This window comes from Phytophthora sojae, assembly GCF_000149755.1.
Source record: "Phytophthora sojae unplaced genomic scaffold PHYSOscaffold_5, whole genome shotgun sequence".
Classification (NCBI taxonomy): Eukaryota; Oomycota; class Peronosporomycetes; order Peronosporales; family Peronosporaceae; genus Phytophthora; species Phytophthora sojae.
In genome coordinates, this window is record NW_009258119.1 from 2,795,863 (window position 1) to 2,808,083 (window position 12,221).

At 57.5% G+C, this 12,221-nt stretch overlaps 4 protein-coding genes across 4 annotated transcripts; 2 read left to right on the forward strand and 2 right to left on the reverse strand.

Annotated features, from left to right (window-relative positions):
* Positions 1-340: 340 nt before the first annotated feature.
* On the reverse strand, positions 341-6,514 carry PHYSODRAFT_506633 (hypothetical protein; the record flags this gene model as incomplete). The annotated part of the gene is made up of 6 exons (XM_009530649.1): positions 341-2,380; positions 2,444-4,547; positions 4,624-5,771; positions 5,880-6,017; positions 6,084-6,334; positions 6,415-6,514. 6 exons carry the CDS (start codon positions 6,512-6,514, stop codon positions 341-343), a joined length of 5,781 nt encoding a protein of 1,926 aa, XP_009528944.1.
* A 162-nt stretch (positions 6,515-6,676) lies between these two features.
* Positions 6,677-7,555, forward strand: PHYSODRAFT_440950 (hypothetical protein; the record flags this gene model as incomplete). The annotated part of the gene is made up of 2 exons (XM_009530650.1): positions 6,677-7,196; positions 7,284-7,555. Coding segments are annotated over 2 exons (792 nt in total), but the record flags the coding sequence as incomplete, so codon positions are not given.
* Positions 7,556-8,285: 730 nt separating this feature from the next.
* Positions 8,286-10,077, forward strand: PHYSODRAFT_561119 (hypothetical protein; the record flags this gene model as incomplete). Its single annotated transcript, XM_009530651.1, has 2 exons — positions 8,286-8,758; positions 8,842-10,077. The coding sequence occupies exons 1-2, from the start codon at positions 8,297-8,299 to the stop codon at positions 10,075-10,077; spliced, it is 1,698 nt and encodes a 565-aa protein (XP_009528946.1). The 5' UTR covers positions 8,286-8,296.
* Positions 10,078-10,435: 358 nt separating this feature from the next.
* PHYSODRAFT_505320 (hypothetical protein) lies at positions 10,436-11,884 on the reverse strand (the record flags this gene model as incomplete). Its single annotated transcript, XM_009530652.1, has 3 exons — positions 10,436-10,953; positions 11,116-11,546; positions 11,610-11,884. The coding sequence occupies 3 exons, from the start codon at positions 11,882-11,884 to the stop codon at positions 10,436-10,438; spliced, it is 1,224 nt and encodes a 407-aa protein (XP_009528947.1).
* Between the last annotated feature and the right edge of the window lie 337 nt (positions 11,885-12,221).

A 12,221-nucleotide genomic window follows, 5' to 3' on the forward strand; every position in this document is an offset into this window, starting at 1 on the left:
GGGTTTTCGAAGCGCTCGGTTGCGGGCTGGAGATCAATTTCAATTGTGAGGTGAGCTGGAAGCGTTGCTGGCGGCTCCGATTTCGCCGGGTCGCCGAGCTCGCGACATCAGCGGGGTGGAAGTGCTGGTTCACTTCATCTCGACTCCCGCTGATTGTCCGAGCGGCAATTGGCAGTGCCACCCCACGGTCCGTCAACGACAAGACAGCGAAGCGTGTCAAGGCGGACACGGTACAAGTAACAACGGCTAGTAGCAGCGAAAGCATTTTTTTTTGCATGAACTCCATATTGACAGATGAAAGAGCGACTGCTACAGCACATACATGGCTACGAGTAGCTCGTTAGCGCAGCGCACGGCGAGCCTTGCGCTTACTCTTGGTCCTCGTTGACGAATTGAAGTCGCCACCGCCCGAGACGCGGATGATTGCACGTCGGCAGCGGTACAGCAGGTAGACGAGGGTGCCCATGAGCAGCGCCAGCACCAGGAAAAAGAAAATGAGCCCGAACGGCTGCGGCACCAGCTCAAACAGCGTCAGGAGGACGTTGATCAGCGGTCCCGCAAACAGCACAAGCATCATGAACACTGTGCACAGGAAGAACGACGCAAAGGCGCGGTAGTACTTGGGGCCAATGAGTGCTTCTAGCACGTAGCACGGGTTCCACATGGCCGAAAGGTGAAGGCGGTCGGCGGGCTCAGGCAGGAACGGGAAATTGTTCGGCTCGCCTCGCCCCAGGCCAGCGGATCGGACCTCCGCTAGGTGCTTAGGAAGAATCTCCACTGATACTAGCAGCTCGCCAGCACGCACACGGTCACCAGTGCGCGAGTCTCGAGTCGTCATCGTAAGCCAGCTAGCATCTTCGGGGTCATCGCCCATGCCTAGACGATGCATAAACGACTTGACGAGAGACTCAGCATTTTCCATGTCAGCGTCCACGTCCTCTGGCTCCGTCTCATCGGCATCGTCAATGTCAGCAACATCCGCAGAAAGTAAAGGCTTTCTGTCCCCTCTTTCTTCCTCTTTGATGTTGATAACCACCTCTCCAGAATGCGGCGGTCGTTGACGAGCGGCTGAAGTAGCATCTTCCGTAGAGGAATACCCTGAGCGTCTCGAAGCCCCTTCGTATGGCATACTTTCGGTGCCTCGGATGCGGATAGGCTTTGGCTTTGCGAAGACATTCACCGCCTGTTTTGTTTTGAACGCCGTCTTGAGGAACGACGTTAGGTCAACCACTGCATCTGCAAGACAGTCGTCATACACGACGTCTCGGTCCCACATTTGGAAGTGGAGGTAGCCGCGATCCGCCTCCTTCTCCGGGTCTAGCGGCAGCTCGACATCAAACTTCATGCGCCAGTTGAATGAGGCGCGTCCGTTCCTCGCCCGCCAGTGCGTGTCCGTACTCTGAGACTTGTCATCCCGATTTTGAAGCCAGCATTTCACAAGCAGGTCGCTCAGATCCGTGAAATCCCCGGGGGTAACATTCTTCGCCTTGTAGATGATAACGCGCACTTCAAACATCTGAGGTGGAGGCAGCGAAATATCCAGCGGCCTTACGACATTCATTTCCGCTCCCGTGAGGATATCTACCCACATACGGAGGCTTCCTTGTGGAAGTGTACTTGAAGGGGCAAACAGTGGCCGAACCTCCAGTGGCTTGCGCCGTTCGGCCCGTTCTGGCGAAAGACCAAGCTCTTGCCACTTTGCGTCGAACCACCTGTCTTCCAAATCGATGAGCGTAGCACCAACGAAGTCATCGTCGTCCACAGTAGTCCCAACTGCAGTGCTCAGCGCTTTACTTAATCCGGCCGGGAGTGTGGGAATCGCGAAAAAATCGTAGTCCAGAACCTCCAGCTTTAGTTCCGATGCGCCGGGAAGGTCTGCCTTGAACTCGTACATTTTGTGAAATTTGGGCGTCAGGGTCTCGGGCCGGTAATTCTCACGGTCGTTGAACATTTGCTCGCGACGTCGTCCATCTCCGAGGCTCACACGTAGGTATGGGTCGCATCTGTTGTTGGCATCTTTCGGGTGCAAGTTTAGTGCATCTAGCACATATACTCGAACTAGGTACGGCTGCGGGTTGAGGAACTGATCCAAATCGAAAAGAGGTGGATCGTCGCGTGATTTCAGAACGCGGACAATGCCTTTAAACTTTCCGACTGGGCGGTAGGTGTCCGAAGCGTGTTCGCTTGATTCACACCCGCTATTCGAGGACATCGACCCGCGGAAAAGGGTATAGGTCTCGAATGGAGATTTGAGCGTGTCTTCCAGCTCGCCATCGACGATCTCACGCTGGTGCATGTAATGGGGCAACTCATCTTCGTCGTCGTCGTACATACCGAAGCTGCCCGATGAACAGATTCCACCGATGCGAATTGTGTTTGGCTTCTTCTGGGACTTCTCAACGAGAGCACTCGGAGACCTGTCCGCCATGATCTCCGACGGAACTGTGCCGGGGAACGTGGAAAGATCGTCGCCATAATCAACGTACGGGTTGCTCTCTCGAATGATCGGCTTGCTAGATTCCTCGATGTACAACGGGTTTGGCTCTCCATTCGACAACGGCATCTTTCGGCTTAGATCCACCGCGCAGACACCGATTACTGGCTTGTAGAAGCCGCCAAGTAACTGATCGTACACCGTAATGTTAAGTCTCGGCGCAAACAGCGAGTCCAGTGGCATCTTCACCGGAACGACAATCCGCTGCAAGAAGTTCGGATTGCGGCTGCTGGGTTTCGAAGAGGGGTTCGTGAACTTCGGTTGGTTTGTCTTGGTGATTTCACCGATTTCAAACTTCGCGAACGGTGTGTTAATGGGCATAAACCCCGTCGGTTGCAGCCCGCGGCACCCCAAACACATAATTTCAACGAAAGCCTCTTCAGCAGGCGGTCGAATCGACTCAGGAGGCTCCACGATGACACCCGGTGTGTCCTTCTTGATGAGATCAAACGACAGCAACAGCTCACCTTGCGTATCGCCCGGTTTCTCGTAGCAGATAGGATACCACTTCGGGCGAGGTGCCGAGTACTCACCGCTGGCTCGGATCTTGGAATACTCCGAGGATGACATCTGCGGGAAGTCTCCCAAGCTGAACTTTAGCCCACCGACGTAGTCATCTGCGTCGTAGCGATCCCAGTCGAACACCTGCAAGGATACCTTAGGTAGGAACTGCTCGTTCTGCGGCAATTCAACGTCGAGCACAACCGTCTCATAAAAGCAAGGGTCTCGCGTTGACATCCGTGTACTGACTTGGCCCTCGGATCCAACGCAAGCCACCTTCACGTAAGGATCTAACAGGCCGTCGAAGTCGGCAGATGGTAGGCACTTTCCTTGGAAAACGTGGACGAAAAGCACGTATTTCATGTACTGCACCGTCGTGTTCGCATGCTGGCGCCACTGCTGCGCAATTTCCTCCTCGGGGCGCTCTCTGTGCTCGGATTCTTCCAGGCGAAGATTCATCAGGATGTTGCCAGTAAAATCATGGTCCTTCAGCTCGTCCAGAACCTTGTCTTCGTTAAGGACAACCCACTGTGGCGGTGGGATGGCCTTTAGCGCATCGGCGTCTTGGCAGAAGAGATCTTGAGCTTTAAAGCGAGCGAAACAGATGCAACGGGACTCATTCATTGTCTGGTGAATGAGGTGTACAAACACGTCAGGGACTTGATCAAGGTCTGCAGGGAGCTCCACGCCAACGGCGTCAAGATATTGGTTGAAGTGGCAAATCCCAGAGACGTTGTGCGCCCGCGAACTTTCAACGCTGTGACGGCCCACTGAAATCTTCAGTGACATTCGCGTATTTCGGTTCCAATTCGTTTTGCTGGTGAAAACAGGGATTTCCGTTCCATAAAAGAGTGCCGCTCGCAGCGTGTATCTCCTCGTCCTAGGCATGACGGACGTGTTCAATAGATTCCGGACGTGCGCTTCATCATTCACGGACTGTAGACCATCTTCAACACGAAGCGACATCAAGAGACGCCCGCGATACGTGCTGGCATGTGCAGGGTGCTTCTGCATCAGCTGCAGCGCACTCGATTCAGTATCGTATCCCACCGGCGGCCCGTACAAGTTGGCCCAAACGTGCTTGAATTGGTTGGGGTAGTTTAACACTTGCTTGAAGGAGAACGGCTTCAAAGTGTTGGCGACGAGCTGGTCGGCGGTCATATCCCAATCCCACACCGACAGGAAGATGTTATCGCTCATTGTTGGCAAAAGGACGGGGAACCACAATTCCTGGTTGAACGCCACTGTAAGATTTTCACTGCCCTTCACCGTCACCTTTTTCGTTTCCAGCACATCCTGGCCTGCGAAGTATGCTCGAACATACCCGTCAATGCCGCCATGCATCATCATACTATAGTCCATGTCTGGCAGCTCTTCAGCTCGATAAATCGTGATCACCAAGAAGCTCAACTTTTGAGTTACACGCGGCGGAACCAGCACCATTGAGTTAATGTCCGCCTTTGACTTTACTGAGTGCTCGTCTGGATCTTTGTCTTCGGCAGGGTCATACAGCTTCATTTTGTCGTTTGGCCCCAAGACGACAAGCGAAAGTCTGTGCGTTGAGTAAAAGAAAAGTGTCAGATACGCTCTCGAACCATAGCATAGGATATGAAATGAGTCAAACTTACAGGACGTAGCCTTGAATGCTGTCGCTGTTGGTTGTCCCGCTGCCGACTAAGGCTACCCACTTCCGTTTCAATTCATGGTCGGGCTGGAAGTACACATACGGGATGTCCACAGAAAAGAAGCCAACGAGATCATCAAACGCGCGAGAAGCAGCTGACCGATTCGCAGATGTACCAGGTCCATCAGCGTCGAATACCGAAATCTTGATGCTTCCTTGCTGTACGGTATCTTTGTCTATCTTTCGGAAGTTGAAGTAGAGGTATTCATCAAACACACACGACAGCTGCTTCTGCTTGACGACCGTGTGCTGGCGCTGACCAATGCACTCGACCGACACAACAGGGTCGCAGAGACCATTGGCGTCCATCGGCTGCAAGTCACGCACTTCAATGATTCGGACCCGAACCTGATAATCTCCTGATTGAAACTGCACGCTTGAGAGTTCAGCCAGCATTTTTTGCCGCTCTTCTTCTCGCTGCTTTCGCTGCGCTTCGGCCTCCTCCCTTCTTGCATCGGCATCGTCATCATCGCCGCCTTCGTTGGGGTCTTCATTCGCTTCTTCACCGTAGTTGCCACCATTCTCACCTTCGTCTTCTTCAGGCGCATCGGAGCTGCCTTGGTGCCGCAGGCCGCGGCCACTTGGAACCTCAGTGACGTTGTCAATCTCTCCTTGCTCCAGGCTACCGATGTCCCTGTCCAGGTACTGCAGTTCAATAGCCAGACAGATCTTGCCATTGCCATAATTCATCTTCCGCTGTGGACTCAAGTCACTCGGACCATCCTGTTCCTTCGACTCTGGTTGTTGCTCCAATGCCAACCAGAAGGCCTGCTTCTCTCCTTGGAAGCGCTTTGTGAACTCATCCAGGTCGATGACGCATCGCCCCATGAAATCGCTCGTGAGCAGATCGCTATCTTCAACCGTCAGCTCCAGAAGCTGCTTTTCTTCGGGCACGATCGTAAAATAAAACCTCTGACGCCACGACGGATGCAGCGTCTGCTGCTGCGTTTTCGTCCTCTGCGACTGGTTCTTCGAGCACGAAATGCGCACATACGGGTCGCTCGTAGCTTCAATGCCCGTGCCATCGCACGCAAGCAGCCCAGTTGCTTCCAGAATCGTCACCACATAGAAATTTGGCGGCTTTGGCGATTGCTGTTCAGCTTGTCCCTCCTTTGCACTCACCACCGGCTCAGCAGTCGAAGGTTCCGCAACAGAATTCCCCGCAGGGGCCTCTTCCTCACTAGCAACAGGCGTTCCAACGCTGCTCTTGGGTGAGGTTGGAGCCGCAAGCTTCTTCGGCGATGCCGGCTTCTTCTTGGACGTTCCACTGTCCTCTTTCCGCGGCGGCGCCATGAACTTGGGCTCGTATGTCGCCTCCACTGTCAGTTCCCCGCAACTCTGCACACATCAGCCCATAGTAAGTAAAAGGAGTACTATAAATTTGTGCAAATGCAGACGACCCACCTTCCCGGCAGAGTCTATCAGCGGCAGCTTGTGCGTTGTGGGCGTGTCGGGGGCCAAAGCATCGATCTGCAGCGAGGCGCTGCCAAGCAGCACGTCCCGGCCGCGAGCGTTGAGTCCGAAGACCTTGAAGTTGACGGCGTCGCCCAGCGGCTTCTTGACGCCAAATGTGAAGTTCTGCGCCCATTCTGGCGCCGTCGCCTTGGCCTGAGCAGCTGTACGCAGCACTACGTCACCGCACTGCGCCTGGCAGTCTGGAGGTTTGCAAACACAGCCACACAACGTTAGCTACAGGTCAAGGCAGCGGAGAGAGGGGCAGCCAGAGCACACGCACAGGGGTCGAAGGCCGCGTCGCCGACCGCCTGGGCGCCGCCCACGCCCGAGGCGCCCGCCACCACGAGCCGCACGCGCGGAGTCTCCACTAGCTCCGCCATCAAAGTCTCTGCGCTTCACTATGCCAGTCCGCGAGTACGGAAAGATCGCCCGCTGATTTACTTGAAGCCACGACCGGCCAATCAGCGTGCGGCGGAGTGATGGTCCGTTTGGTGTACGTGTGGTGTAGGAAACGCCAGGAAGGATCGACCATGACGCCGCGCCGGTTGCTGCTGCTGCTCGGCGGCGCGTTCTTCGCTGCCGTTGCAGCCGCCGCCGACCTCAAGCTGAAGCTGGACGCGGAGCAGCCCGTGACCGTGACGCTGGCGGACGGCTCTACACGCGAGCTGACGGCCGCCGAGTTCGAGCAGCTGGCCCGCGAGCGCTCGGAGCAGCAGGCGAAGCTGCAGCCCCAGGAGGAGGAGTCGACGCGCTGGAAGCGTCGGGAGCTGCGCGACATCCAGGACCAGGACCCGCAGTTCGCGCTTCACATCGACCTGGCCAAGCGCACCTTCAAGGAGCTACAGCGCCACGGATACGCACAGGGCTACGCGCTCACGGGCTTCAGCGAGCAGGACGCGCGGCCCAGGAAGCGGCAGGTGACGGCTGACTACTACGTGGAGCTGGTACTAACCTCCAAGAAGGACCCGAGCAGTGGCGTGCCGGCTAAGACGGGCACCGGCACCAGGAAGAACGACGACGGACCGCTCAGCTACGAGGTGCAGCTGCTGCTGGACGAACAGGGTGCGTGCAGGGCGCTGAGGCGGACGCTCGCTATTGCAGGGTTACACTCTTTTGACATGTTCGTACTGTGCTTTTCGGTGTGTGCAGAGCGCTTTTCGGTGGTGGCGGCGTGGGAGCTGAGCGAAAAGGAGCCGCCCAAGGGACAGCGCAAGCGGCGAGTGGTGCGGCTGTCCATCCAGCCGACGCCGGCGCTGCTGGAGCGCGAGGCGAAGCGGGCGCTCATGAGGCCGGCCTTCGCGACGTGGCTGCTGGCCGGAGGCCTGGCACTCGTGGCTGCGGGCGTGCTCGTCATGTACAACACACGCAACCCGATTCCGGCGCCCAAGCCGCGGCGGCGCTCGAGCGACATTTGGGAGCTCGTCGACGAGAATGACAAGCCCATCAAGCTTGAGGCCAAGAAGACGCAGCAGCCGGTGAAGGACAAGAAGAACGACTAGCGGCGCGTGACACGTAGACCCAGGCGGCCAGCTGGACCATGTGCGGAGCTGTCCGCCTTTTTTGAGACGAGTGAATGGAGTGTCTCGCTTGGTGCAATGCCTGTTAAAGGATCCTGCTGCGTTGCAGCTTGGCTCGGCTCGGCTAGTCGCTACCCTTGCCGCCGCGCAATTGCACGACGCGACGGCACGAAGGTAGCCATTACGGCGGCGGACTGCGCGCGCTTGAAGAGCGTCCGGTCCAAATCGCAGGAGCGTGTTCAACGTGGGCGGCGGATGCCTTCGCCTCATAGAGAGTGAGCGCTGCGCTGCATGGACACGCAGCAGCTTTCTACCATTTTCACTACGAGAAGCCGCAGCGAAGCAATACAAGCAGGTTTACTGTACATCCTGCGCAGACCCGTCCATTACGTCGGGCAGCAGACCGTACACGCATTGCACGTGTTGCATGCCTGCTCCATCTGATGGTGTTTCACACCGGTCAAATGTGCCGCCAATATTCGCCGCGAGGCAGTGGGCCATCTGGCGTCTGGATCTCGCTGATTGGCTGATAGTTTTTCCTGCCAATGGGCGCGCGCCGAGTCGCGGCCATACTGGCGTTGAATCAGACCGAGTGCGCGGCGCCAACCAGCCAGCCACTCTTGATAATAACTTCCCGGGGCGACGATGGCGACGCTGAGCGTGCTGGTCACGGGCTTCGGCGTGGTGCGCGACGGCGCGCAGCCGGACTGCGCGGTGTTCCTAGGCACGGTGCAGCAGGGCGGCGGCGCCTCGTGGACCGTGTACCGGCCGTTCGAGGCCTTCCAGCGGTTGGGGCAGCAGCTCTCGCTCATCTTCGGTCAGGCCGTGCCCGCCTGCCCGCCGCGCATGTTCGACGTGCGCTTCCCGGACTCGCTGGAGAAGGCGCGCGTGGACCTGAGCATGTGGATGATGCAGCTGCTGCAGCACCCGCCCATCTACCAGTCGCACGTGTTCGTGGACTTCGTGAGCGCCGACGCCAACGTGGCGCCCCCGGGGCTGCAGGGCGCCGCGCCCGCCAGCAACATCGGCGACCTCGACATGGACGAGATGTTCGACTCCACCACGGACGACGACCCGCGCTCGCACGACGAGCTGCACGACGACGACGTGGGTGGCAGCAATGGACTGAGTTGAATGCGCACATTGGTGCCGAATGACTGACGTGTTCTTTGGGGGGTTATTGGGTACAGATGTTCCAGTTCGACTACAACACGGACATGTCGGGCGCCGGCCTGGACCAGCAGACGCTGCTGGAGGAGACGCAGCTGCAGCACGCGCAGCAGGTGCAGGAGCAGAAGAAGCGCAGCGAGAAGGTGACGCTCGAGGACTTTGTCATGATCAAGGTCATCGGCAAGGGCAGCTTCGGCAAGGTGCTGCTGGTGCGCAAGCGCGACACGGGCCTCATCTACGCCATGAAGGTGCTGCGTAAGGAGAACATCATCAAGCGCAACCAGGTGGAGCACACGCGCACGGAGCGCCACGTGCTCGGCTACGTGCGCCACCCGTTCATCGTGGGGCTCAACTACGCCTTCCAGACGTCCGAGAAGCTCTACTTTGTGCTCGACTACTGCGCCGGAGGAGAGCTCTTTTTCCACCTCGGCAAGGTGCAGCGCTTCCCCGAGCACCGCGCGCGCTTCTACGCGGCGGAGATCACGCTCGCCATCGAGTACGTGCACAACCTGGATGTGATCTACCGCGATTTGAAACCTGAGAACGTGCTGCTCGACGAGAACGGACACATCCGCCTGACAGACTTTGGCCTCTCGAAGGAGGGCATCCAGGATGACTTCTCGGGCGCCAACTCGTTCTGCGGCACGCCCGAGTACCTGGCGCCGGAGATTTTGAACCGATCGGGCCACGGCCGAGCAGTGGACTGGTGGTCGCTGGGCGCGCTTCTGTACGAGATGCTCACGGGCTTGCCGCCGTTCTACTGCCGCGACCGCGACCGTCTTTTCGAGAAGATCCGCAAGGGCGACCTGAGTTTCCCCAAGTATCTGTCGCCGAACGCCAAGGACCTGCTCAAGAGGCTGCTGGAGCGAGACCCGACGCGCCGTCTGGGAACGGGACCCACCGACGCAGGTGAGATCAAGAACCACCCATTTTTCGCAGAGATCAAGTGGGACGCGCTTGCGGGCGGTCAGCTGCCGCCTCCATGGCGCCCGACGTTCTCGGGGGCGCTTGACACGTCCCAGTTTGACCGCGAGTTCACGGACATGCCCGTGGTGAGCCCCGACAACAATGTGCGCGGCATGGCGATGGCTATGGGTCGACGACCCGCGAACGGAAACGCGTACGGCAGCAGTCTCACGGGCAATGATCCGTTCAAGGGCTTCACATACACGGAGGACTCCTATCTGCAAGACGGTCTCCCCGGCCGTAGCCCTGCCACGCGGGGAGGCGGCCGTGTCCGCCACCACAACATGTAACAAGGCGGAGGGTAAATGTCGTATCAGAAAAGATGAAGCGGGAGTCAATAGCAGGAGGAGAGGCAGGAGAAAGATTCGGGTATTCGAGTCGGCGAAAGCACTGTGTTGTATGTGTAACAAGACGATGCTTACGGCTCGGTCGAGGGACGCCAAGTGCAAGAGTGACGCACCCTCAGGCTGTAGGGACAGGAAAGAAGGCAAGGTGACAAAGGGTATGTACATATATTTTGCTGAACTTCCGCTGCAGCTCGCCAACGTCAATTAGAGAAAAGTTTTTGGGCATTAAGATAAGGTCTTGCGCTTGAGCAAACTCCCGTTCTCCTCTTGGGTTCAGCTTATGGCAAGGGATTCAACCAACTCAGAGGTTGGCTTTGTCGAGGCTTTGTGTACTTTCGAAGTGGTTTGCCATGACTCGAAAGAGCCGTTGAAACAGTGCCGGCGAGTCCCTGTCGAAGTGTGTTCCAGCCATGTGATTCTTCTCGACGCGATGGACGTACCAGTTTCCTCGCCTCAGCTCGGAGTAGTTGACCGGATCCGTTGGGTCTAGGTCTGACCCAGTTTGGTTGATGTTCAGGTTTCGGTCCTCAGTGAGCTCATTCGAAGTTGAAGCCGCAACTTCGGTTGCTTCGACCAGGCCACTGAGTGAAGACGCTGTTGATGTCGTCGACTCGGTATCGCTGTCGGCGGATTCCTTGGATACCTTGCTGTCGATCAATGCAGTCCACGGTTGCAGCATCGAGTGGAGATTCACAGCTCCGTCGTTTTCACTCCACAGCTCCCGATCAAAGCCCTCAAAAATCTTGTTAAGTGTCCGTACGTGGCGGCGCATGACCAACAGAAGAGCGTACAACGAGGGGATTGAGGCGTAGTCCAGTGCTCGAACACGCTGGCGCAGCGCTGGGAGAAGTCCGAGCAAGCTCAGTATCGATAGAGTGGTCAATATCGTGTTCCCGGTGGAAATGTTGAATGCTGCTGCAAGTGCCAAAGCGATGACGAGTGTACTCATTGCGATCTCGACCCGGGGCAGCGTGACGTGACTGGAAGTGGCGACCGAGACGAGGAAGATCTTGTCCATGTGGATCAACTGCGCGTTTCGCTTCATGCGCTCCCGAGGCAGGATGTTGAAGACTGCCAGGTCGGTGGAGCCGTTGATGCGTCCGTAGGGCGACAGAATCTCTCGGAACGAGGTCACGCACTGCCACTGCGGCATCTTGAAGTCGAACACTCGACGCAGCACGGGCCAGTCCGTTTGCAGCTTGAACCAGACCCCCAACGCTGCTCCAATGAAGTGTCCGAGGGAATACGGTACCATGCGCAGCTCGTGCAGCCCGAAGAGGTGCGTCACCGTGGAGCCTGTCAGGGGCCCAGCGATGGAGACCAGGCTGACAACCCACCGATAGTCGCTACCGACACCGAAGAAGTCCGAGCAGATCAATTGGTACAGCTCCAGCGCTGTGGTGCCTCCGAAGCTGTGGCCTACGAGATGCACGGGGTTGGCGGCACTCCACGTCGGATGCAGTGGAGCTTCGTACGTGGCACCGTAGCGGTTGTGACCAGCCTCGCGACTGTGCTGCTCCCCGTAGTCGACGCGACCGCCGTACAGTTGGTAAAAGGCTTCACACGCGCGGTCGTGGTCGGACGACAAGGCCCCCACGTCCACCATGAGGTGGTTCTGGTTCATCTCGCTCAGGGCCGTCTCCGGCCAGTACGGTGACCAGGTATTCCACAGCGGACGGGTTTTACCATAGCCGAAGACGCCGTGGATCAGCACGACTGGGTGCTTGGTGCTGGTGATACCGGATGTCATTACACTGTTGTACTTCCGCTAGACGATCGCAATGCGGCTTGGTGCTGCTCGACGCTCGCCGTAAGATGTGGAAATGAGAAGCTTGGCGGTTGCAGCACCACAGGAATGTTTGCTTTGCATTGTCGGACCCGATGCAGGTTGCGCCAGCGCAGCGAATGCCGCCGAATTCGTCGAGGTCAAAGATAGGCCTAGCGTTGAGCGCTTAACAAGATGGCGCGCTACCTCGCATGTAGGTGTGCATGTAGCTTGAAATGGCGACAAGAAACTTTGGATTTGGTAAGTTTGGCCATCGCTGCAACATGGACCGTGGTAATAAACTATTTTTGCTGGTACATTA